Raw genomic sequence first — 23008 nt, 5'->3', positions numbered from 1 at the left:
CCGACCAGCCCCAGCCGCCGGAAGTCGGGCCGAGGAGCCGACCCCGCAGCCGCCTAGGGGGCCCCGGGGTGTGGAGGGCTCTCCGGCGCCCCCTTTGGTTCCCGCGTGTCTGCGAATGACCCGCGCGGAGCATCGCCGCTCATTTCCTTGCCTGCGCCTCCCGGGCCCCCCACTTGCGAGCGGGGACCCTGACCGGAACCGTTTTCTCTTGCGGAGCCTTAGGGCAGTGCTTCTAGAAGCGCGGTGCGGACACATCTCGTCGCCTCGGGAGCTTGTTTTATCGGATTCGCGCCTGGCCCAGGCCTACACATTACATTCTTATGGGTGGGGCACAGGTATCTGCGTTTTCAATATGCAGGGTATTTCGGGTATGTTGTGCATTTTGGTCTGTGAACTACTATTCCAGGTGCTTAAAGAAATGTTCATTGACCATCCCCCGACCCCCGATCCCTTCCCAAGGCTCCCACGGATGGCACTCCCTCTCCCTTTCCCTTCAGTAAAGCCAGACAAAGCAGGGTCTCTTTGGATTTTTTTTTTTTTTTGTAAAACATTCTTTTATTAAAAGAACAAGTGCTGTTTACGAACTGCCCTTCGTACAAATAACATCCGTTATACAAAGATACAAGATCCGAGTTATGCACAATTCCAGGCTTGGAGGTGACAGGGTAGGGGCATTGCCTTTTGGGTTGAGGATATAAAGGAGGCTTTAGAAAGAATGAAAAAGGAGCCCCTGGGTTTGCAAACTGTAGCTTCCCCTCCCTGCTCCCCTAGGAAGGGTCTACTACATTGAGACAGGCTGGGGCGGAAAGGCGGGGACAGGCGAGGAGCCAGGGTTTGGGTCTCCAGTCCCACCACCTAAGTCCCAAGTTGGGCTGAAGGACGTGACCAAAGGGCAATGAAGGCACGCCCTCAGTCCCCAACTTTTCAGTAGATCAAGTCAAAGTGGTTGGGAGCCAGACACACTTTTAATCTGGTTTGATGTGACCGGAGGGAGCCAGGGTACTATGCCCCGCTTTCCTGCAAATTCCCAACTGAAGTGACCTTAATCCCACCAGGCACCTCTCCCCAGGAAATAAATTGGGATAAAGGAGAACTGGAAGCAAGCTGCCTACCCTTAACTCTGGCCCACCACACACCAAGGAAGATGCTGGAAGCTGGCAGGGGGAGCCTGTGCCTTTGAAAACTTGTCTGCATTTCCAGTTTGGGAAAGGGCAGTGTGGAGAAGGTCACCCTTTCTCAGAGCTGGCTCTTTCTCTTTCCCAGGCTCTGGCTCCCTTCCTAGGAGTACTTCCCTAGAAGTCAGGACAGGAGTGGGCAGGGGTGCTCTCATCGGCCTGAAGGGAAGGGCGCCTGGAGGCAGCAAAAAACCTCGGAGTCTGAGAGGAAAAACTCATAAACAAATCGGAAAAACTTAGAGAAGAAAAGGCAACCTTTAAAGTGTCATTGTCTCTGGAGAGGATCCATCAGCTCTGAGCTAAGACAGTCAGTGCTTCACAGATACCCCCCACCCCGGCACAGCCCTGCACTCACACCACGCATCACACACACAGGGACAGACGGACAGCCACAAGGAGGCAGCGCAGTGGGACAGGAGAGCCGAGGACCGGGAGGCCAAGGTCCTGAGGGCTGGTCCTGGCTCTGCCCCTGAGCCCCTGCCCCTCCTAGGCTTGGAGCTATCACCTGTGAAGCAAGGAGCTGGCTCAAAAGACACCTAAAGACAGGTCCCTTCCAGCTCTGACATTCGTGCACTAGTTGTGACCTCAAGGCCAGACAGCGGCTCTGCATGCACACTGCAATCACACCTCTGCGCTGAGGGGCATGACGTACTAAGCGCCACTCTGCATTTTCAAACTCCACTTCCGCCCTGCAAACCACATCCTTCCCCTCCCCTAGACAGAGCCATATATAAATCTGCATCCCTTTCTACTCCCCATCCAAATTCATCCTAGAAAAAGGGACTGAGGCTGGGAGCAGGGGCGCGGGGCGGGGGGGGGGGTGGTCTCGGTAGCCATACCCCTTGCACTGGGACCCCACTCCATCCTGAAGCGCTCCAGACCTTTCCTATTATAAAGCTCCCTCGAAAGAGGAAATGCATCACCGCTCTCATGTCCCCCTGTCCCCAATTGAGGCACAGCACCAATCCATACCCAGCCTGGGTCCCTTCTTCAAATCTAACCTGCCTACCTGCCACTGCACCCCAGCCTGGGGAAAGTCAGAAAACAGAGACTCTTGGAGATGAGAACCCCAGACTCTCGGGTGCTGGAGGGAAGGGGAGGTCTTGGTTCCAGTGCACTAAGTCATTTGGACCTCTCTCTGCCACAGCGGCCTTGGGGTGGATTGGCTTCCCTCACTGTCCAGAACAGAAGCTGACTTTGGCTGTAAGTGGGCCGGCCTTGGGCAACGGTGTGGGTGTGAATGAGCAACTCTTCTAAGAATCTCTGAAGGTTATTTTTCTTTTCAGTGGTTTGGGGGCAGGGAGTTAGCTTAACAGATGAAGATGAATAAAATGCTGAATTCTATCATTTGTTTCTAACTGATGTTTAGCATTAATAAAAAGGGAGTATTTCTGAGGTCGTCACAACTGCCTCCCCCCTCCCTCCCCAAGCCCTTGCAAGTGCCTAAGAAATTGCCTCTGAAGGATCCCACCCACCCCCTCCATTATCAGCTCCCTAACATCTTACAAAGTCTTATCAACAGGAATATTAATATTATTTTCAGTATCAGAAAAAAACCAGTTGAGCAGCACAGGCAAAAATATATCTGCACTACGTTTCTGTCATTGCCAAAAATATACACATCTTCTTTTCTTTATTTAAAAAACAAAACAAAACCAACAACAACAAAAACCCAAACAGAAACACACACACACACAAATCCACACATGCAAAGAGACTGACTAGACGTGGTCATCAGGGAAGCTGGCCACGCTCCTCCTGGCTCCGACCCCAGTGCACCCGACACAGACACAGGCTTCAACCTCGCCCCTCTCCTGGCTGTCCCACCGGCCCTCAACCTTGGCCACCAAAGGCTCTGGGCAGGTGGGGACTCTTTAAGGTGAGAATTGCCCACTACACCCTGGGGAAATAGCTGGTGGGTGAAGGGACAGTTGTAGGTCAGCGTAAGCTTAAGTCTCCCCTGGTGGGTGGGGGTGGGGTGCGGGAAGGCAGGCTGGCTAATCCTGGGAGGAAGGTTTCACTAAAAGAAGTGGCACTTTACCCCCCTTGCCTCATCCCCCAATCCCTGGGGCTCCCCTTTGCCAGGGAAGCAGGACCAAGTATCAGTGGGGGAAGGGGAGCGCTGAGGGGGCACTGAGACCATGTGGAGTCTGGGGGAGGAAAGGCAGGATATTACCCTGATTCAAAGCCCCCAGCCCCCAGTTACTCTCCAATATTGGAGTACGGTTCTGGTTTTTGTTAACCATTCAGGCCCCAGAGAGAGACCAAAGTTGGTGAGGTGAGAGGGTGCAAACAAGAGCTGGGAGCGCCCCTCTGATACTGCCTCATCAGAGCACTGCTCCTATCCCTGCCCTCAGCTGCCCGGGCTCCAGCGGTAGACAGACAGACAGACGGACAGACACACGCACACGCATACACGCTCTCTGAGTCAGGCAGCTCCATCTCCCCACCCTCGGCACTCCTAAATCCAATAGTGCAAACAAGGGGCAGGGGATCGAGGGGGCTGGGCCGCCCACCCCCTGCCTTCCCCCAGCCCATCACTGGGGCCCACCACCCAGAGGTAGGGAGGCTTGGGCCAAATTTGATGCCATCCTACCCCTTCTTCGGCCCCCTAGTCTGTGGGCTTTTACAAGCTCAGCTTGTGACCCTTGTCGGGGGCAGGGGAAGGGGCCCAGCGAGAAACAGTCCAAGGAAGCCCTCTTGCCATCTGCCCAAGTTGGGAAGAAACTGCAGGTCAAGTAGGGCCACCCCTTCTTCCATAAAAGACTTCCGCACAGGGGCAGGCCCAGGGCCTAGCCCCCCACTTATCCCACTCAAGTGCTAATCCATTTTACGTGGCGGGTTCAACCAACCCCCCACTTATGCCATGGCCCACTTTGCTCTCTGGGGAACCTCAAAACATTCGCTGAGAGTGGGGGCTCTTAGGCGGGCTTGGAGCCTGTCCTCCTTCTGAGCCCCTCACAAAGGGGCCAGTGCAGAGGGGGAGGGGGGCCAGATGGAAAGGGCTCCCCTCCCGGTCTCAGTCCTCGGCACCAGGAGCACCCCACACTCCCCGGGCCTCAGCACATGCTCTGGGCCGGGGCTCTCCAGTGTCTGGGTGCAGGTGCCTGCTCCAGGCTGGGACCCCTCAGACCAGGATCTGCCCCTCCACTTGGGGGGTCAGCAGGAGCCTGGGTGGCTTTAGCCTTTTTCCTGGTTGGCTGAGGCTCCTTTGTCAGCAGTCTGGAAAAAGAGGAAGGAAGACTGGGGCTTTGGGAGGTGTCTGGTCCTAACACCCAGTTGAGAATAGCTTCCTGGGTCAAGAAAGCTGACGTTGGGTGCAGTAAGGGTCTGGGCTTTGGCGGCTGCACACCAGGGTCACCTTGTGTGTGTGTGTGTGTGTGTGTGTGTGTGTTTGGGGGAGTTGCCCTGCATAGGGCACCCAGCTAAGCAGGCATGTACCAGCTGAGGCCCTTTGCCCTCAGAAGGAGAAGGGAGGGCCTTTCTTGAAATGGCCCACCCAGAGCATCATCTCCTTCTAAATGGTCCAATCAGAGAGGAAACAGCCTTTCCTAATGGGTCTCCCCAGAGGAACGCCGTTTTCTAACTGGTCCTTTCGCTATTAGCCCATGTGCAAAGTGTATCTTTCTTGGATCTGCAGAAGGGCACCCGTGTGCTGGCAGAGGCCCTGGGGTCTGGAGCAGGGCCCTCTGCTGCCCTAGGGGTCGCTTCCTTCCTCCTTCTGGTGACGCATCTGATGATGTACCTTCTAATGCTCCCTCGCTGCCCATCCAGGAGAAGGGAGACAGGACGGTCCCTCTGGCCCACTCCCGGCCCCTCCCCCAAGCCGGACCCCTTACTTACCCCTCCTTTGGGGCCACTGCCACTGCCATCCGCCCCCGACAGGCTGAGGAAGGGGTTGGTCTGGGCAGTGAGGACTGGAGGCCCGCCTGCTGCTGCTACTGCTGCGGCCATGAGACTTGTGCTGTTGCCGAGCGAGGGAGCCACCAGGGCTCCGGCGGGCAGCAGAGGTGGGGCAGGTGCTGTGGGCAGCAGGCCAGGAGTGCCCGCGGACAGCAGCGGGGTGGAGCTCCCGGCCAGCAGGCTGGCCATGGGCAACTGGGAGCCCCCGGCCATCTGCAGCCGCTGCAGCTCCCGCTTCTGCTGGATCTGCTGGATCATCTGGTAGACAACAGTCTGGTGTTCCTGCAAGGGGCCCAGATTGCTTACTGGCCAGTGGTCCCCAGGGTCATCTTGCCCTCACTGGCCTGGGCACCATCCTATCACACTAGGACCATGAGGCAAAAGACCTGGGAGACACTCAAGGTTCCGTCTAACTCCCTCCTCTGGGCCTCAGTCTCCCCACCCAGACCAGAAAGTGGTTGCAAACCGTCAGCATTTGGCACAGCCGGGGCCAAGTGCAGGGGGTTTAACATCCCTGGCCCCACCCCTCCCCTCACTAAATCAATTCCTCAGTTGCTATGACAACCACAAATGTCCCCAGGGATGGTATGACCCCAAGTTGAGAAACACTGAATGAGGTCAATAGTTTTCAACTCCCCTCTTTTTCATTTGTTTTTTCCCTTAAGAGTCATTTATTTTTGCTTTGAATAGGCAAAGCATTTTCAGTGTTCCAAAACCCAAAGTGATTTATTAAGGCTTATCTTCAGAAATCTTGCTTTTACCCCTGCTGCCATCTGGCCTCTGTAACCAATTGAATTGGTTTCTTATGTATCTTTCTCATATTTCTTTATACGAAAATGAGTATTTTTCTATTTTTTCAACTCCCTCCTTTTTAAAAGGAAGAATTCCTTTCCTCCAAAGGAATTTTTAGCAGAACTCAACACACAAGAAAGACCCAAAAGGGGCTGCTCTGGTTGAAGCGGTGTCTGTCACCTGCTTGGCCACCGCTCTATGCAGACCCTGAAGCTCCCCACTGAAGAGCCTTGGGGCTGGAATTGGAAATGCTCAGTAACTGAGGACTCACCACCCTCCAGAACCTCTCGCTAGGATGCGATCTGGGGCCACTACAGCATCCCTTCCCCAGTGCCCAGGGGCCCCCCGAGAGGAACCCTTATGCCCTCTGACCCCACATGACCCTTAGGGGCAACCTCCACCCAGCCTGGGGCTGCCCTCCCTGGGCTGGCCCAGACCCTCTGAGAGGGCCCTTCCAGCAGAGCTGGGTGAGGGGAGGTGGCCCAGGAAGGGGGGGGGCATTACCGGGGTCAGCTGTGGGGACGCCAGGAGCTGCTGGAGCTGCTGGAGCTGCTGCTCTTGCTGCTGCAGGAGGTGTCGCTGCTGCTCGGTGAGGCTGAGGCAGGGGGACAAATCACAGACCATGGGAAGGGACAGCGGAACCCTCCTCGCCTGCTCCCCTAACTTCCCAGACTCCCTCAGACCCAGGTGGGGAGAGGCAGGGATGTGAGATATTAGAGGACTAGAGCGAAACGGACTGAGCTCAGAGAGGACAGTGGGAGGGAGGCACATCAGAGGGAAGAACTTTCCCAGAAGGAAAACCTAGGCTAGCTAGGGTACAAGGCATAAACAGACGACTTTGTCCCTGGAGAGCTACCATCTGGAGGGCACTCACATCTAACATCTAAGGAGAACCTGGGGTGACTAGATTCTAGACCCTGTAAGATCAGAGGACAGCTTTCCTTCTGAGGAACTGTGGGTGTTTGGGGGGATTCCCTCCCAGAGCCATCCTCCCCCTTCCCTTCCCCAGACTGAGCTCTCCCTCACCTGTTGAGACAACCTGGCAGCTGCAGCGCAGGGGCCCCGCCAGCCTGGCTCAAGCCCGCGGGGTTGGGGGCGGCAGCCCCATTCAACCCCCCCCAGGAGCCCATTGAGGGGCAGGGCCCCGCTGCCCGCCAGCCCCCCCAGCAGCCCCTCAGCCAGGGGCATAGCCCCCAGCCCCGCTGCCCCGGGTGCCCGGCCTAGCCCATTCTGTGGCTGGGGCGGGAGCGGGGCAGGGCCCCCAGGCAGGGCCAGGGGCAGAGTAGCAGGGCTCTGCTGGAGCAGGGGCAGCGGTGGGGGCGTGCTGTGGAAGGACAGCGACGAGCTGCTGCGGCTTGGGCAGCCTGAGTGTGGGTCCTGGGGAGGGAGGGGGAAGGGAGGGGTCAGAGGGGCAGGGGGCCAGCATGACCTTTCTGGCCCCCGGCCCGGCACCCACCAGCATTCTCACAGAGCACAGCCACCCCCCCCCTTCCCCCAGGCAGAGCCACCCAGGAAGAAGCAAGGCCCAGGATAAAGGACAAGAATCCAAACAGTCTTCACAAGTCACTTCCTAGGGGCCCAGCACCCCTCATGATGCTTGTTTAACACTGAACAGTGATGACGGTAGTGACCACCTGGTGAACCAGACCCAGGGGGTTCAGTGCCTGACCTGGACTAACTTGTTACTGCCTTTTTATGGGTGAAACCAGTGGTTCTTAGACAAGCTAAACAACTCTGCAGGCAGCTGGAGTGAAAGATTCAGGCTCAAATCCCATGTCCACAATTTAATGGCTTGAGTGGCTTCTCTGTTTTAGTTTCCTCACTCATAACAAGGGGGTAAGAGGAGAACCTATTCCATAAAACTATTGTGAAGACGAAACACACAAACCCTTTAAAAGTCTCAGCACAAGACGTGACAAAGGGCAAGTATGCAATTAATGTCGGTTACTATTATGACTATTGTTGCCCAAGTCACACATTTAGAAAGTAGCAGGGAGAACAAGAACCCACTTTGTTTGATTTCCAGAAACAACCACAATATAACAATAGCAACGGCTCCCCCAACCGCCAGCAATTACACGGGGATTATTTTGTGTGCAGCTACAACAAACTATAATAAACTCTTCACAAACACTTCTCAAAGAGGCCTTCCCTAACCACCTTATATTCAGAGAAGAACCCCACCCTCCATTCTTTCTCATAGCCCTCAAATTATTTCCATCTTAGTACTTTTCCTGATTTGTAACTATTGACTTTCTTGGATTGAGCCTGTCTCCAGGAGCAAGACTGTCCGATTTGCACACTCATTGCTTAGCCAATGCCTGGAGCTAAGTAGCCACCTCATAATTATTACTTATTTAATGAAGGAATGAATGGGTCAGTCAACCAATTACTCAGCCAATCACTCCATTGTCCAGCCTCCAATAGCCGCAAGGTAGAGATGCAACTAGAAGGCCCTTGCACCTCCCCGCTCCTGCCCGTCCCTGGTGCCCCTCCCCGTGGCGCCCACCTCGGAAGACGTGGACAGCGAGTTGTCCAGGCCCAGACTGTTCTTCCCCGGAGGGCTCTTGCTGGTGCTCAAGGAATCGCTGCTGCCGGCTGAGGGAGGGGGATCACGGAAGGAGGTCAGGGGCTGGAGTCAGGGCCAGTTCCGACCGCACAGCAGAGGCCCCCATCCCCGGGCTGGGTGGGATTCCCCTTACCTTGGGGAGGCAGGCCATAGGGCCCAGGGACAGGGCCGTTGGTGGCAGGCAGGGCGGCAGGCAGGGCGGCGAAGGGCACAGAGAGTTGCACGTTGAGAATCTGCAGTCGCTCTTTCTTAGCCGTAAGGCTCAGGATCTGCTCCTGAAGCCGCTGGTTTTCCTTCTGCAGTGCATGCAGCGCCTTCAGCATCTCCACGACTGCAGACAGAAGGCGAGAGCGCCTGAGCCCCGCGGGTCTGGAAGGGCTGGGGGCCGGGCCAGGTGACCGGGGGCGGGGCCTGGAGAGGCGGGGCCTGACAGAGGAAATAGGACTGAGACCTAGCAGAGAAGGCGCCGGCTAGCGAGGGACTCAGGTGAGTCCTGGGGAGCTAGAGGTGTGAGGACCACGGGTGGGGCCTGAGGCTTGGGGTGGAGGCCAAGTGCTTGGGAGGGAAGGGGCGAGCGGAAGTTGGGGCTTAGTAAAATAAGGGCCAGGAGGTCGTGAGGGCCAAAAGCCCTGCGAAGAGGGGGCGGGCCCAGGAGCAGGACCCAGCGAGGGTTAAAGGCAAGGCCAGCGGTTGGCCAGAGTTAAGGCAGGGGCGGGGCCGCAGGCGGAACCTTAAAGACGTTTGGGGACCTGGGAGAGAAAGGTGACCGAGTCTGGGGGTGTCCTAGGACAGGTCACCCAGCCCGACGTCACCCCTTCTCACTGTTGACTCCGGCCTCGCCATCGCCCTGCTTCTCCAGCAGCTGCTCCATGTTAGTCGTTCCGGGGGCCGCTGGGTCCAACTGGCCGCCCCCGCAGGGTGCTGTCTGGTCGAAGAGTGCTGGGAGACTGCTGATAGGGGACCTGGGGTCAGAAGGGAAAACCGAGCTCAGGCTTACCATACTCCCCCACTCCTGTCTCCCTGCCCTCCTCCTCCCGCCTTCGGGGTTTCAGTCATCCCCTCTGGATCCCAACCTCTTCCCCGCGCCCGCCTCTCCGCTCTCTCCTCCCTGACAGTCCCTCCACCCCGCTCCCAGCCCCTCCCCCAAGCCGCCACTCTCTCCCTCACATGGAAGACAGACTCTCCTGGGGGGAGGTCCCCCGACATCGGAAGCTGCAGTCCTCCAGGTCTGGCTCTTGGAAGGAGAAGGAGGGCAGGGATCAGCGAGGAAGAGGTGCCGTCGGCCTCACAGTCCCCGCCTGGGAAGTGGGTGCGGCATCTGGGACCGTACCGCAGGCCCCTTTCCCCAGGATCTCCCAACCCCAGATAGCCAGTTCTAGTTCTTAAGGCGCTGGGAGCCCTGGCTTGGAAACCCAGCGCCGTGGGAGGCAAAGCCATGAGATCTCGTCCCTTCCTCCTTCTCTAGGCAGAAAGGCTCCTGCAGCCTGGCTACTTTCAGATCCACCTCCTAATTTTTTTCCTGGAAAACTTACAACTTCAGAGTCATAGAAACTTGGGGCCTACACAGTCCTGAGTTGAACTTGGATATGATACTTACTTGCTGTGTGACCGTGGGCTTGAAACTAACCTCTCTGAAGTGATTGTTACGAGGATTAAAATAAGGTAGTAAATGTGAAGCATTAATCTGAACGGCTTAGCTGGCATGCAGCAAGGCCTTAATTACTGTAGCTATTATAATCAGTTTTATATGACTTTTATATTAATAAACTAAAAAATTAGATGTCAAAACCCTCTGTTGGGCCACTGAATTCCACTTTGCGTTTTGGAAAAATACAGTCACCTACTCTGTAGGGTTCTTAATTCTGGAATCAGATTGGCCCCTTAAGGCTTACCTGAACTGGTAAGCCCCGCCCTCCAGCCGGCCAGGTGGTACCTCTGCACCAATCAGCTCTCTGGGGCTGGGTTGACTCTCCAGGGAGAGGGAGGGGCACTTGTGATCCGCCCCCTTAACTCCTAAATACCCAGAGAGGCTGTTGTCCAGCTGGTGGGATCTCTGTAAACTCTGATCCCAAGAACTCACTAAGAGGCCAGCAGGGAGCTAGGCTACAGCGGTAGGAGAACGAGGCTTGGAGCCAGGGTACCAGAATTTCAGCTGCTGCGCTGCCTTTCCCTACCCCAACTGCCTTGAGCAAGTCATTCATCTCTCTGCCTTTTTGTTTTGTGAGATGGAGCAGTATTTATTCTGCCCTGTCCTGTCCCGCCTCCTCACGGGGGTTTTAATGTGAAAGTGTAGGTTTGTTGTGTGTGGAATGTTTTTTTGCAGGGTGGGCAATGGCCAGAGGGTGCGGGCAGCCAGAAAGCCCTCCCATCCTTTCTGGGGTGACAAGCAGGTGACAGGTGCCCCTCAGGCCTTTGGGAAGAAAGGGGAATGGGGTCAGAGACTCACATACCTGTGTGGCTGCTCTCGGCTTGGGTGAGGAGGGGGTTAACGGCACCCATGGGGGTTCCAAAGATGTGGGTAGAAGGGAGACTAAAGGTGGAGCCAGCCAGAGAAAACACCTGAGGGAAAGGAGGTAGAGTCCAGCCTGGTGGTTATTCTTGGATCTAGAGCACAACTGTGTGCACCGGGGTGGAGGGGACCAGGTGTGCTGGGGAGGAGAGAGGACCAGAGAGAGGGAGAAGTCTGGTGGTGATCAAGCCCAATCTCTCAAATTCTCATGGGAAGCTGGGGTCCTCAGCAGGCTGTCCCCCACCTGCCCAGGGATGGCGGAGCCCAGGAGTAAGGCCTCACCTGAGTGGTGGAGATAGAAGCAGAGGAGGAAGGGAGGGTGCTGGTGAATGGGGAGCGGCTGAGGCGGGGCAAGGCCGAGGTCCCTGGGGGCCCCAGAAGGCTGGAGGAGAGGGGGGTGCTGCAGACAGCCCGCAGCATTCCACCACCGTGGGAGATGGGGTCCTTATTACTGGTGTAGATGCCTACAGGCACAAGACAGACACAGAGGGAAGCTTAGAGTCACCCCTCCCCCACGCCCCACCTTAGTCAGGTGGCTAGAGCAGCCTCTCCCCAAGGAGAACACTCCCCTGGATCTGGCCACACACCAGTCTCACCCTCTTGCTGCAAAGATGTCACTTCCTGCTTGGGTGACATCTGCTTGCCATGCCTGCTTATTCCATTGCCCTGCTAAACCTGGAGAATTCCCAGTTTTTCTAATCCCCCAACCCAAACTTGGTTAAGTCCTGTTGGCAATCTCTCCCGCTACAACCATGCAGAAAATGGGTATGGGGGAGTGTCTCAGAGGTGACTGTCACCTGCATCCTTTGTCTTTTGGAGCAGTTTCTATCGCATTTCCTTCTAACTGTATGTTTGTGCCTCTGTCCCCTCACTAGACTGGCTGGGCCCTGAGATACCCTCCATCCCCAAGGGTCACTAACCTGCCCCCAGCAGTGGGGACTCCAGGCTCAGGCTGGGCAGGCTCCCGGAAGGCCCAAAGGTACGGGAGGCCAGACCACCCAGGCCAGAGCTGACAAGGGAACCTCCGGAGAAGGGTGAGGCAGCAGTGGCGGTAAAGCCAGCCAGCTGGGCACCCGGCAGGGAGGGAAGGGCCGGGCCCCCGGTGCCCTCCTTGTTGCGGCTGCCCTTGGGACGGCCTGGCCCGTGTCGGCTCCTCTTGCTGGCTTTGTGCTTCTTCTCCTTCAGGCCTGTCTCAGGGGCCTCCTCAGCAGGCACAGGGGCGGCGCTCAGTGTGGGCATCCGCTTGTGGGTGCCTGCTGAGGTCCCGGACCCCGAGATGTGGGGTGACTTATAGTCCCCAGGGGACGGGGCCCGGGCCCGGCCCGAGCTGGAGGTGGTGGTGGAGAAGCGCATGATGGGCCCAAAGCCAGAGAAGACCACCTTCTGCTCAAAGAGGTCAGCCTTGGGGGGCTCGGGGGCTGAGGGAGAAGGAGGAGCTGAAGGGGGGCGCACTGCGGGCTTGGAGTACTTGTCCTCCTCTGGCTGCTCCAACTTGGGGAATGCAGAGAAGTCAGGGGAGCTCTGCAGGGACGAAACTGCAGAGGGGGAAACGGAATTACAGCTGGACCCCAGATCCCCTGCCTCCCTCCCACTCAGTGTACACTAGTAGAGAGAGCTCTGGTCAGGGGATGGGGAAGCTGAGTTTCCTGTCCCAGCTCGGCCACTGTCTCTGTGTCCTGGGACGAGTGTCCCCGCCCTCCAGCTTTCCCACCTGTGATAAAGTAGGAGGAGAATAACTCCCACCCTAGTGAGCTCACTCGATGACTACAGAGATTACAGGAGGTTAGAGTTGGTGCTTTAAACGTGGTACCTGACAGCGTAAGTGCAGGGGATAATGAATATGGTTATGGGGGTTGGAGAGGTGGGCCCTGAGGGAGACCGGAGGGGAGTTCCACCTCGAGAGGAGAGGGCTGAGGGGAGGGTGTGGACGGGAGTCACTTGGTGGGGATCCCCCCCCCACCCCAACCACTTTAGGAAGCAAATGAGACGCAAACCAACATGAAAAGGCCCTTGGTAGAAAAGCTCAGGGCCAAAGGCTGTCCGGCTCCCAGCCTCCTCCGGGACGCCCACACTCACCTGCAGGCTGGAAGGGCCCCCCAGAGGAGGAGGAAGAGGAGGAGGAAGAAGAGGAGGAGGCGGAGGTAAAGCTGCTCACACCTTTCCCACTGCTCAGCTTCTTCCCCTTGTGACTCAGGCCATGGCTGGAAGACTTTTTCCCCTTTGAGTCCCTGCTGCTTTCAGAAGTCTCCTGAGTGCTGGCCTCGTGGTGGGAGGAGGAGGAAGCTGAGGAGGAGACCTGAGGGAAGGAGGAGAGGAAGGCTCGAGGCCGGCCCCCAGGGTCTGGGCTCACCCTGACTTGGGAGCGGAGCAGGACACAGGACCTAGGGCTCTACTGGGGGAGCCCAGAGTTAGCTTCAGGAAGGATTTTCAGGCAAGGGGATAGTGGCAGGAGCTCCTAGACCAGGGAGATGGGGAGGCAGCTCTGTAACTTCTGGGTGTGAAGAGTTGGGAGCTCTGAACCCAAGAAACTGTCTGTCCTTCACCTCGGGCAGGCGAGAGATGAAAACAGTCTCAGAGCCTGTACTGATGCACGTATCTTCTTAGTCACTCATTTAAGAAATACTTAGGGGCTTCCCTGGTGGCGCAGTGGTTGAGAGTCCGCCTGCCGATGCAGGGGACACGGGTTCGTGCCCCGGTCTGGGAAGATCCCACATGCCGCGGAGCGGCTGGGCCCGTGAGCCATGGCCGCTGAGCCTGCGCGTCCGGAGCCTGTGCTCCGCAACGGGAGAGGCCACAACAGTGAGAGGCCCGCGTACCGCAAAAAAACAAACAAAAAAAAGAAATACTTAGGCCTAGAGGGCTGGACTTGTGTTGGGAAGTGGTGTGCGCAGGGAAGAGGAACTCCAAGGAGAACGGCCCCATTCCTGGGCCCTCCAGTCCCCGCCACTCCCTCCATGCTCACCCCAGATGCAGCCACCTGGCCGACAGCCTGCTCCCCAGCCACTCCATGCCCTTCCTAGACAACCTGAGCTTCCATGCCCAGCCCTCTGACCAGAGAGCCTAGCCTTCCTCTTCCCAGGAAACATCTTCTCCTTCCAAATCCGGCTCGAGAGCCCCCTCTTCCGTGAAGTCACCCTATAGCTACCTGGGGTGGAACAAATCTTTCTGTCCTCTTATTTCCGGGTATCGTGTACCCACCCAAATCAGCCATCAGGTGCCACACTGCGGTCCCCCACGTCTGAGGGTGGCAGCAGTGGCTGGAAGAGCAGGGTCTCTGGGGTCTGTTAGCCTGGTGGGTTCTGCCGTTTACCACCGTGTTATGTTGTGTGGTCTCTCAACCTCACCGAGCTGCAGTGTCCTTATGGGGCTAATTACGCCTATTTGGAGAATTACGAGGACCGCGATGCCAGATGCGTAGTATGGGGTCAATAATGATGATGACTCTGATGGCATGGCTGCTGGTGATACACTGCAGAGACAATGTCCTGTGGTGGTTAAGAGAACAGGCCTTCAAGCCCGACTGCCCGGGTTCAAATCTTGACTCCACCACTCCCTAGCTGTGTGCTTTTAGGCAAATTACTTAACTTCTCTGTGCCTCAGCTTCTTCATCTATTAAATGGGGTTAATAAAATACCTACTTCATTGGATTATTTTGAGGATTAAATGAGCAATTCCCCCAGGCATCCCCTCCATCCCCCTGTTCCAGAAGGGAGCCTGGCATGTGGTGAGTGAGTTAGGGCTTTGTATGACTACCAGGGATGGCTTTTCCTCCTGGTGGAGACCAGGTATTCAGTAAATGAACAAATGCCAGAGGGAGGATGGATGGGAGAATGAGAGCCACCCCGTGCTGCCCCTTCCTGGGCGGAGCCCTGGTCTCTTGTCTTTTTCTTTGTTCTTTTCAACAGCTGGAGTTCTGAAGGGAGCCAGATGTGGTTATGAGAGCAAGGGAGGAGAGGGCCCAGGGGGAGGGGTGGCTGAAATGCTGGGGTGGGGGGAGGGGGATGGGCAGAATGCTCCAACACATCCAAAGGGATGCCCAGCCACTGGGATAACTCCTAGATCTCTGGCCCTCTCTTTCCCCCTGCCTGCAAACCCCAGGGAAAGACCAGAGGGCGCAGACATCAAGCTTTTCCAGGTGAGCCCTGGGCAGCAGGGAGGGGAGAGGGTTACTGGGACAGTTGCCACAGCAACATCACCCTGGAAACCTGATACCTGAGCCTCCTGCTAAGATGCCCAGAGCTCTGCCAACCTCCTGAGGCCAGTGGAGGTGAATGGGGCAGTAATGGTGACAGGAGGAGGCAGTGTCTCCAGGCCCCTGTTCTCCTTCCATGGGGAGGACGGACTGGAAGGAGGGGCAGGGAGGGCTGCTCTGGCTTGGATTAGCCATTCCCTGGCCTCGGATAGGGCCTGCTGGTTGCTTATCCAGATGTTGCCAGTTTCTGGAGTCAGGCCTGACATGCCATGCCCCTACCGGGAAGGTGGGCTCAGTGAGGGTTTCAGGGTGTGGTCCACAGGCCTGCCCCGCAAGCCATCAGGGGCCACACTTTCAGTCCCTCCGGCCTGCATGGAGCGGGCTTTTGGTTAGGCGACAGGCTCTGGGCAGCCTCCTGATGTGGAGGAGGGATGAGAGTGAAGGGGTCCTCTCTGCCTCGCTTTGGAGAAATGGGCCCCAGAAAATCAGAGAAACACCATGAGTACTGTACCTGCAGACAGGAGCCCAGTGCTGAGGCCCTCTGTCTGGACAGAGGCAGATGTGAACATCTGGCAGCCAGCAGGCAGGGTGGTGCCCCCCACCCCACCCCTACCTCTCCTGGTTGGGCTGAGGAGCAGAGGCCCCTCCTGGGCTAGAACAGGAGTAGAGCGGGGCGGGGTGGGGAGCAGAGGCATATTAACACGAAGCTGAGGAGGTTCCCAGGGGTGCTCACCCTGACCCCTCACCCCGTGCCTCCCTCCCGCTGCTGTGGCCATCCCTCCTGGGTGTAGGCAGCAGTACCTTGTCAGCAGTGGGGACCACAGGTGGGGGGAGGATGCTGGGGGGTGACTCAGGCCGCTTCTTGTGCTTCTGTTTAAGGCGTTCTTTGTCCTTTCGACTCTGGGGAGGAAGAAGGGACTGGAACTGATGCTGGGGAACAGTCTGGGTCAGGATAAACACAGCACATGCATGTGGGGAGTGGGGTCCTTTCAAGGACAAGGCTTTGTGGGCACCATCTCCCCCTATGGAGGGACTGGGGGACTTTGGCGGGACAGGAGTGGCCCAGGCAGGTTCCCCTGAGAGCCGACAGCCCTTCCCCCTCCTCCTCACTGCCTGCTAAAAATAGCCTGTCCATTATCATGCCAGCGACACAGAGCGCCACTCATGTGAGCACACACCCAGGACACTGAGCTGTGCGCCTACAAGCTGGACCGACACATGGCTAGACTGTGGCGTGTGTGCAAATGTTGGGGACACTGTCGTGTCATGGGGAGGACACAGAGGAACCACACAGATACAAAGAGCCCCAGGGAAGCCAAGCCTTCACCTCACCCTCCGTGACCCTCACATGTCACTTCCTCAGTCCCCTCTCTGCCCTCAGTGGCCTCAGAGGAAGGAAGGGGGTAGGCCCTATGGCCTTCCGGAGACCTGGGTGGCTTCTTGAAAGAAACAGGTGTTTGTGAGTGGGCAGGAGGGGTAGAGGGAGAAGCCTTTTACCTTCTTCTGGCCCCTCTCGTGGTGGGAAGGGTGCTTCTCCTGCTGTGTGGACGGCGAGGCCGACCTGCTCCTCCGGCCAGCGATGAAGCCGCTACCGCCTCCCCCTGTGCCTCCCCCTCCTCCGCTGCCTCCCCCGCTCGTGTGCCGGGATGTCTTCTGGGGAGAGAACCGAGAGGAACTGCCATACCCTCCTCTCACTAGCCTAGGAAAAGGTTCCTGAAGATCAGGGACCCCCCACCCCCACACTGCCCGTCACTAAGAGGACCCTGTGTCCTTAATGATACTCTGCTCAATGGAAGTGCATTCCCTAGACTGGAATCCTAGTTTCCCTGCTGGCTTGTCCAGTGCACAAGATTCAGCAGGAGCTGAGGCCCAGAAGAGGTGGGGCGTCTCGGCCCAGCAAGGCACGGATGGAGGCAGGCCTCTCACTCTCCGCCCACCTCTTCTCACGGTGCCCTCTCGGCCCCTCTCAGGCCCTGGGCCACGGCCCACCACCACCTCCTTCCCTGGGGTGGAGGACATACAGGACAGCCCTCACGGGAGCCCCTGCTCCCCTGTACTCCATACCCCATCCTCTCCTCCAGACACTGTGCTCCAGCCATCACCCCTTCTCCTTTGTTCCTGGCCCTCCACCAAACACAGTGGTTCCTTTTGTCCCAAAGGACCTGCTGCCCTTAAGAAGTGGGGGGGGTGGGGAGTAAACATCCATAAGAAAAACCCAGACAACCCTTGTGCTGCCATTCCCCCCGGCCAGGGCCTTGGACTCCCCACTGCCTGGGCTGATGGCTTCACCTGTCCTAGACTTATAGCTGTTCCCTCTAAGGTCACCCACTACCTCCCAACTGTCAAATGCAAGCACTAATTTCAGGCCTCGTCTGACCCCATCCCTCCCCAGCGGTGGGCACTGCTTCTACTCTGCTGAGCTCTGAACTCCCCACCTCATGGTTCTCTTCACACTTGAGCCCCCTACCTGATGGGCACCCGGGGATTCCAGCCCCAGCCTTATACACCTGGGGCTGCCACTACCACCCTGCCCGGGGGCCTCACAGCCACCAAATCTGAACATCCCCACTTGGCACCTCCGATGAACCAAACCGAGCTCCCTACGTTGTCTTAAGTTGATATCAAACCCTGCACCTAGATGACCCTATGACTTATGATCCAAAGTAGGACACTTCTGAAAATGAAAGGGGGAGCTATTAATAATTACACCAGGGCAAAAGGCACAAACTGGGACTCTCCGGGGCAGACCAGGACATATGCTAGCCCTACAGAAGCGTACTGCACCACCTGTTCACAGCACCCTCAGGTGCTCAAGCCCCATCCACCCAGCACTGAGAGCCTGGATCCTACGTGCCACCCTCAACTCCTCCTTCTCAGCTACCCCGACATGTAGGCAAGTCTATCTAGAAATGGTTCTAGAACCCAGCTTCATCCCTCCATCCCCCCTTTCTCACAGCTGTCTCCCAGCCGCCGCCCTGGCCCTTCAAATCTGGCTTCACAGTGGCTGCCAGGGTAATCTTCCTAAAACACAAATCTGATCATGTTACGCTCTTGCTTTCAAGCAGCCTTATAAGCCTGTAGCCTGGGGGTGAGGTCCAAGCTGCCTTCCCAGTCAGGCCACAGCATTACCTCTCCAGGACACCCCACAGCTTCTGGAAATGCACGTCTCTCCACAAACATGGATTAGCACCCCTTCTCCCGCCTCTCCTTGGGCCCCTGAACCTGGGGCAGAAGCAAGTCCAGCTCTGGCCCGGCTTGGGCTTTTTCGCCTCATCTCCTGCCTTGTCCCTCCCCCACACCCTGGTCGGCCGCTTATGAATGCTTTCTCATCTCGGGACTTTACCCACGCCAGTCCCTCTGCCTGGGATTCCTTTCTCTCTGTCTTTGCTTAGCAGGCTGCAGAGGAGCTTCAGACTGTCTGTTCTGAATCCCACACACCAGCTATGAGATAAATAACAGAATCTTAGTGGGTCTTAGCTTACTCATCCATAGAAACGGGGAAATGCAGTACACCTAGTTCTTAGGGTTTTGGGGACGATCACACAAAAAAACACACATAAAGAGATTAGTACAGAGGCTGGGACACAGCAAGCCCCACAAATGTTGGCTCAGCTTAAATGCTGCCTCTTCCTTGAAGCCTCCCAGACTCTGACAGGCAGGGCCTGAGCTCCGTCCTCTGGATGGAGCCTGGTCCGGCTCTGATTCACACCCCTCAACTGTGCTTCAATTATTCCTCATCCAGTGGTGAGCTCCTCAAGGGCAGGGGCATAGTTCCTTCCACGTCTGTCCTCCCAGCACCAGGCACTGGCCTGGCCTGGAGCCCATACCCTCTAAACCATGGCTGACTGACCCATTCATGCCCAGATGAAACTCACCATTTTGCTGAAGTGGTATTTGCAATAACCACAGTACTTGACATTGTCGACCTCCAGCACTTCCTCCTCACACAGCAGGCCTGCCATTTGGGCACTAACCAAGAAAGGTCAGCCTGAGAAGGGTGGCCACAAACCAGACCGGCCACCTCCCCTGCACCCTCCTAGATCCCTGCTGGGGTGAAGCCAAGACCACCCAAGGAAAGCACTGCCATCATCTCCAAAGACACAGCAGCTAGGATGAACCTATTTGGCAGCCACCCATGGCAAAGCTCGGAGGGGTTTGGTACAGCTGGCTAGAGAACCCTTCAGGGTGGGTGCAGGGCAGGCGGGGCTCTCACCAGGTGACATGGAAAGCTTGTCGACATCCGTGGCGGTTACAGGTCATGCAAGCTCCTGAGGCTGCCTTGCTTTCCCGGCCCTGCTCCTCACAGATGTAACATGTCTGCAGGATACAGTACAATCGTGCCCTCCTCCCTTTCACCTGAGGGATCCTTTGGTCTCCCCCCTCAATTCCATCCTCTCCACGTGATCCTAAGTCAGGGCTATCCAACAGCACTTTTGGTGATGATGGAACCGTTCTCTACCGTACTGCCTGATGCAGCAGTCACAAACCGCGTGAGGTTACTGAGCACTGGAAATGTGGCTAGTGTGACTGAGGACCTGAATTTTAAATTCTATTTGATTTTAATTAATTCACATAACCACATGTGGCCAGTGGCTACTATACTGGACAGTGCAGTCCTTGGACGGTGAGCCCTATAAGGCCAGGGACTGTGTCTGCCTTCCTCACCGGTGAGCTCATCCCCACCTCTGGGCCTTTGCACATGCTATTCCTTCTGCCTGGTACCTGGAACTCTCCCCCCTCATCAAGGATGGCTCCTTCTCATCCCCCAGGTCTCAACCAAAATGTCTCTTTCCTTGACTACTTTATCTAAAGTAAGCCCCCCCCGCCCCCCCGCAGGGTATCCTTTATTTCAGTACCTTGTTTGTTTTCTTTACAGCACTTAACACAAGTTGCATTTACTTTATTTGCCTGTTTATTGATATCTATAGTCTTCCCACCCAGAAGTGTGAGTTCCGTGGGGCAGGGAGCACACCTGTCTTGATCAATGTAAACACTGTGTGTCTAGCATCTGGCCCCAGTTTTGGTACATAGTAGGCACTCAGTAAAACGTGCTCAGTGAATGAATAAGTGAACTGCTCGCTAAGGTCTACCTTCAGGCAGTACTTCTGCAAGGGAACCTACTATTTCACTTGAGTTCCAGAGCACGAGCTTGAATCTATCAGTGGAAGGTGCCTACCCTCCTCCTGAGTTCCCCGAAAGTGTAGGTTGGACAGAATCAAATTACACTGGATGAAGGAAGGGCTGGAGGGACCCAAGAATGGTTGGCTAGGGAAGGGACTGGTATGGGGCAGGTAGGGGCCGCTGACCTTGTTGAAGCGATCATGAGGCACGTACTGCAGCACGATGGGCTCCATGGTGAGCACGTTGGCAAACTGCACCTCAGGGATGTAGAGGGCACACACCACGTGGGCCCAGCCTGGGGCAGTGTGGGGCTGGCCTCAGCTGCGATGGCGAGCCCAAGACCCCCACCTCTCAGAACCCCATACTGCAGATGGTCCCCTCCTCCATGGCCTTCCCATCAGACTCCACTGCCAGCCAGGGAAGGGAAGGGAAACCAGCCTCTGCATTCCACCCCCACCCACAGACCACTCCTGCCTTCCCAGACCCTGCTCAAGGAGCCTTGCTGACCTCAGTAGATGAGCCCTGGGGCTCAGCACCTCCCTCACCTCCATTGTCAGTCCTCTTCAATGCCCCATCTTTGTGTGGGCACAGCTCACACCTCTGCCAATAAAAGGGGGCACAGGGGTTTGGGGGGTGGGCTTTCCCAAAGCGGGTGGGGGATATGCTGAGCTGGGCCCTCCCTGAACACATTCAGAGGGCCCCAGGATGTAATGATAAGATGTCTAAGGAGGAACTGGTGGGGGTACAGAGAAAACAGGATTGACCACGAGTGATCATTGTTGAAGACGGGTGATCCACATCAATGTGAGGTTCATTAGAGCACTCCCTCTACTTGTGTACAGGTTGGAAACTTCCCATAATAAAAAGCTCAAACAAACAAGCAAACAAAAATAAAAGGCCCGGTGCCTGAGGTGACGCAGAGTGAGGGATAAGCTGAGGGACAGATGGGGTTGGTGATAGGTGTGCAGGAAACAGGAAATCCTGTGTGACAGTCCCACCCCAGCCTCAGCCTCAGAGTCCCCTAGCTCGGTGGGGAGTGGGGGGGGGGATGCTCAGGTGTACAGAGGGGAGAGAGGAGTCTCAAACTCACCACCCTGGCTGCTCGCTCCTGAGATTCACATTTCCTGCAGAACCAGGGTCCTGTTGGCACCTGGACGATGCCATAGCAAGCTGGGGATGAGGGAGGAGAATCACCAAGCAAATCTGTCACCAGGGGCTGTTCCCAGAATAACTGGGGGAAGGGGGTGACTCTAAGGAACTAGGCCAGGGGGCTGTTCCCAGCCTGGGGGGCACTCACTAGACAGCAGGACCACAAGGAATGCCCAACAGCACGCAGCCAGCTTTCAACCACACAACCAAGTCCTCCAAGCAGAGGTGGGAAGTCTGAGTCCTTGACCTTAAACTTCTAGAAGATCCTCCCCTCATGCCCTTTCTGTACCCAGCTTTCTGTTTCCCAGCTCCTGCCGGGACCAGTCCTCATCATCAGGAAGAGAAAATCAGCGGAACAACATTTACGATAGACAAACGCGTTTTGTTGTTATTGGGGGGGGGGCATTTCTTAAAGGGCCAGTAATGGAAGAGGCGGGGAAGTCGGGGGTCTAGGGAGCTCATCTTCTGCCACTAACTATAATAGGTACAGCTCAAAAGTCAAGGCCGAGAGCAGGTGCAGTGCAGGTAACCAATAGGAGAGTGGCGGGAAGACCCGACAGCGACAGGATTAAGGGCTGTCCCAGGAAGGGGGGGGGGCAGCTGGCTGTGCCAGACAGGCGGGAGATGCCAGTCTGCGCCCTCGGTAAGATTCCTCAAGGAGTTAACTCCCGAACCATGTGCTGCTGGGGGAAACTCCAAACCTCCCTCTTCTCTATTCCCGGCCCCCTGCGCAACCCCTCTCCTATCCGCAACTCTTTCCCTGAGGATTTTAGGAGTCCCTTCTCCCCTGGGACCCTTCTCCTCCCTTCCCAATTCCGCTCCTCCCAGTATCCGGAAGCAGGAGGGGAGGATGACCCCCCCCCTTGACCTCTCCCTCCGAGAGCCGGGACCAAAATAACCGGGCGGGAGGGTACACCTCGCAGGTAAACATTCTCCAAGCAGCCCCGACACTGACGGTGTGGGGCGCGTTGAGTGCACTCATTGGCCCCTAGACTGTCCCCAAACTCCCTCAACTTGGGGTGGGGGGCGCGGGACTGGAACAATAGGCAAGAAAACAATGCCTGACCCGGTCCTCCAGGACCGGGCGGGGGCAGCCCCCCGACTCCTCCCTTCTCTTCAGGTGGGGTGGGGGAGGGGCGCCGGAGCCCCGGGAGGTCTCCAGAGGGCGCGGCCGGGGGCTCCCTGCCCACGCCGCCCCCTGGGTCCCTCCGCCCCCCCGCGGGCCACCCCCATACCTTGGTGGACAGCCACGCTGCATGCGTGCCCATCACAGTAGACCAGCGGATTCTCGGCCCAGCCCCTCTCGTCCGAACATACGCAGCAGCCTCCTACCATCTCCTTCATACTCCCATGAGCTCCCTCCGGGGCTGGGGCGGGGGGCCGGCCGGCGGGGGTCGGGGGTCAGGGGGGGAGGGAGGGAGCGGGGGGCCGCGCGCCTCCTCGCTCCCTCCTCCTCCTCCTCCGCCGCCGCCGCTTCTTTTCTTTGCCTCCTCCTTCCTCCTCCTCGGCGTCCTCCTCCTCCTCCTCCTCGCTCGCTCTGTCTGGCCGCCCCCCCCGCCGTGCTCTCGCCCTCATGCCCCGACGGGCCCCCCCCCCCC

The 23008-nt window shown here is 57.1% G+C and overlaps 1 protein-coding gene across 1 annotated transcript; it reads right to left on the bottom strand.

The window, feature by feature from the left end:
- Positions 1 to 2797: 2797 nt before the first annotated feature.
- On the bottom strand, positions 2798 to 22802 carry MLLT6 (MLLT6, PHD finger containing). Its single transcript, XM_029210813.1, is given in 21 exon segments — positions 2798 to 4397; positions 5019 to 5360; positions 6375 to 6465; positions 6897 to 6988; positions 6990 to 7247; positions 8380 to 8468; positions 8573 to 8770; positions 9262 to 9401; positions 9607 to 9673; positions 10890 to 10998; positions 11231 to 11412; positions 11869 to 12483; positions 13025 to 13244; positions 15942 to 16040; positions 16638 to 16793; positions 19016 to 19109; positions 19354 to 19457; positions 20447 to 20556; positions 20807 to 20861; positions 21352 to 21431; positions 22646 to 22802. Coding segments are annotated over 21 exon segments (3252 nt in total). The 5' UTR covers positions 22755 to 22802; the 3' UTR covers positions 2798 to 4355.
- Between the last annotated feature and the right edge of the window lie 206 nt (positions 22803 to 23008).

This window comes from Monodon monoceros, unplaced genomic scaffold (assembly GCF_005190385.1).
Source record: "Monodon monoceros isolate NGI ecotype Baffin Bay Population unplaced genomic scaffold, NGI_Narwhal_1 Super_Scaffold_9, whole genome shotgun sequence".
In the NCBI taxonomy this organism is placed as follows: Eukaryota; Metazoa; Chordata; class Mammalia; order Artiodactyla; family Monodontidae; genus Monodon; species Monodon monoceros.
The sequence above is the reverse complement of the archived record's forward strand: the minus strand, read 5'-3'. Positions and strand labels throughout refer to the sequence as shown.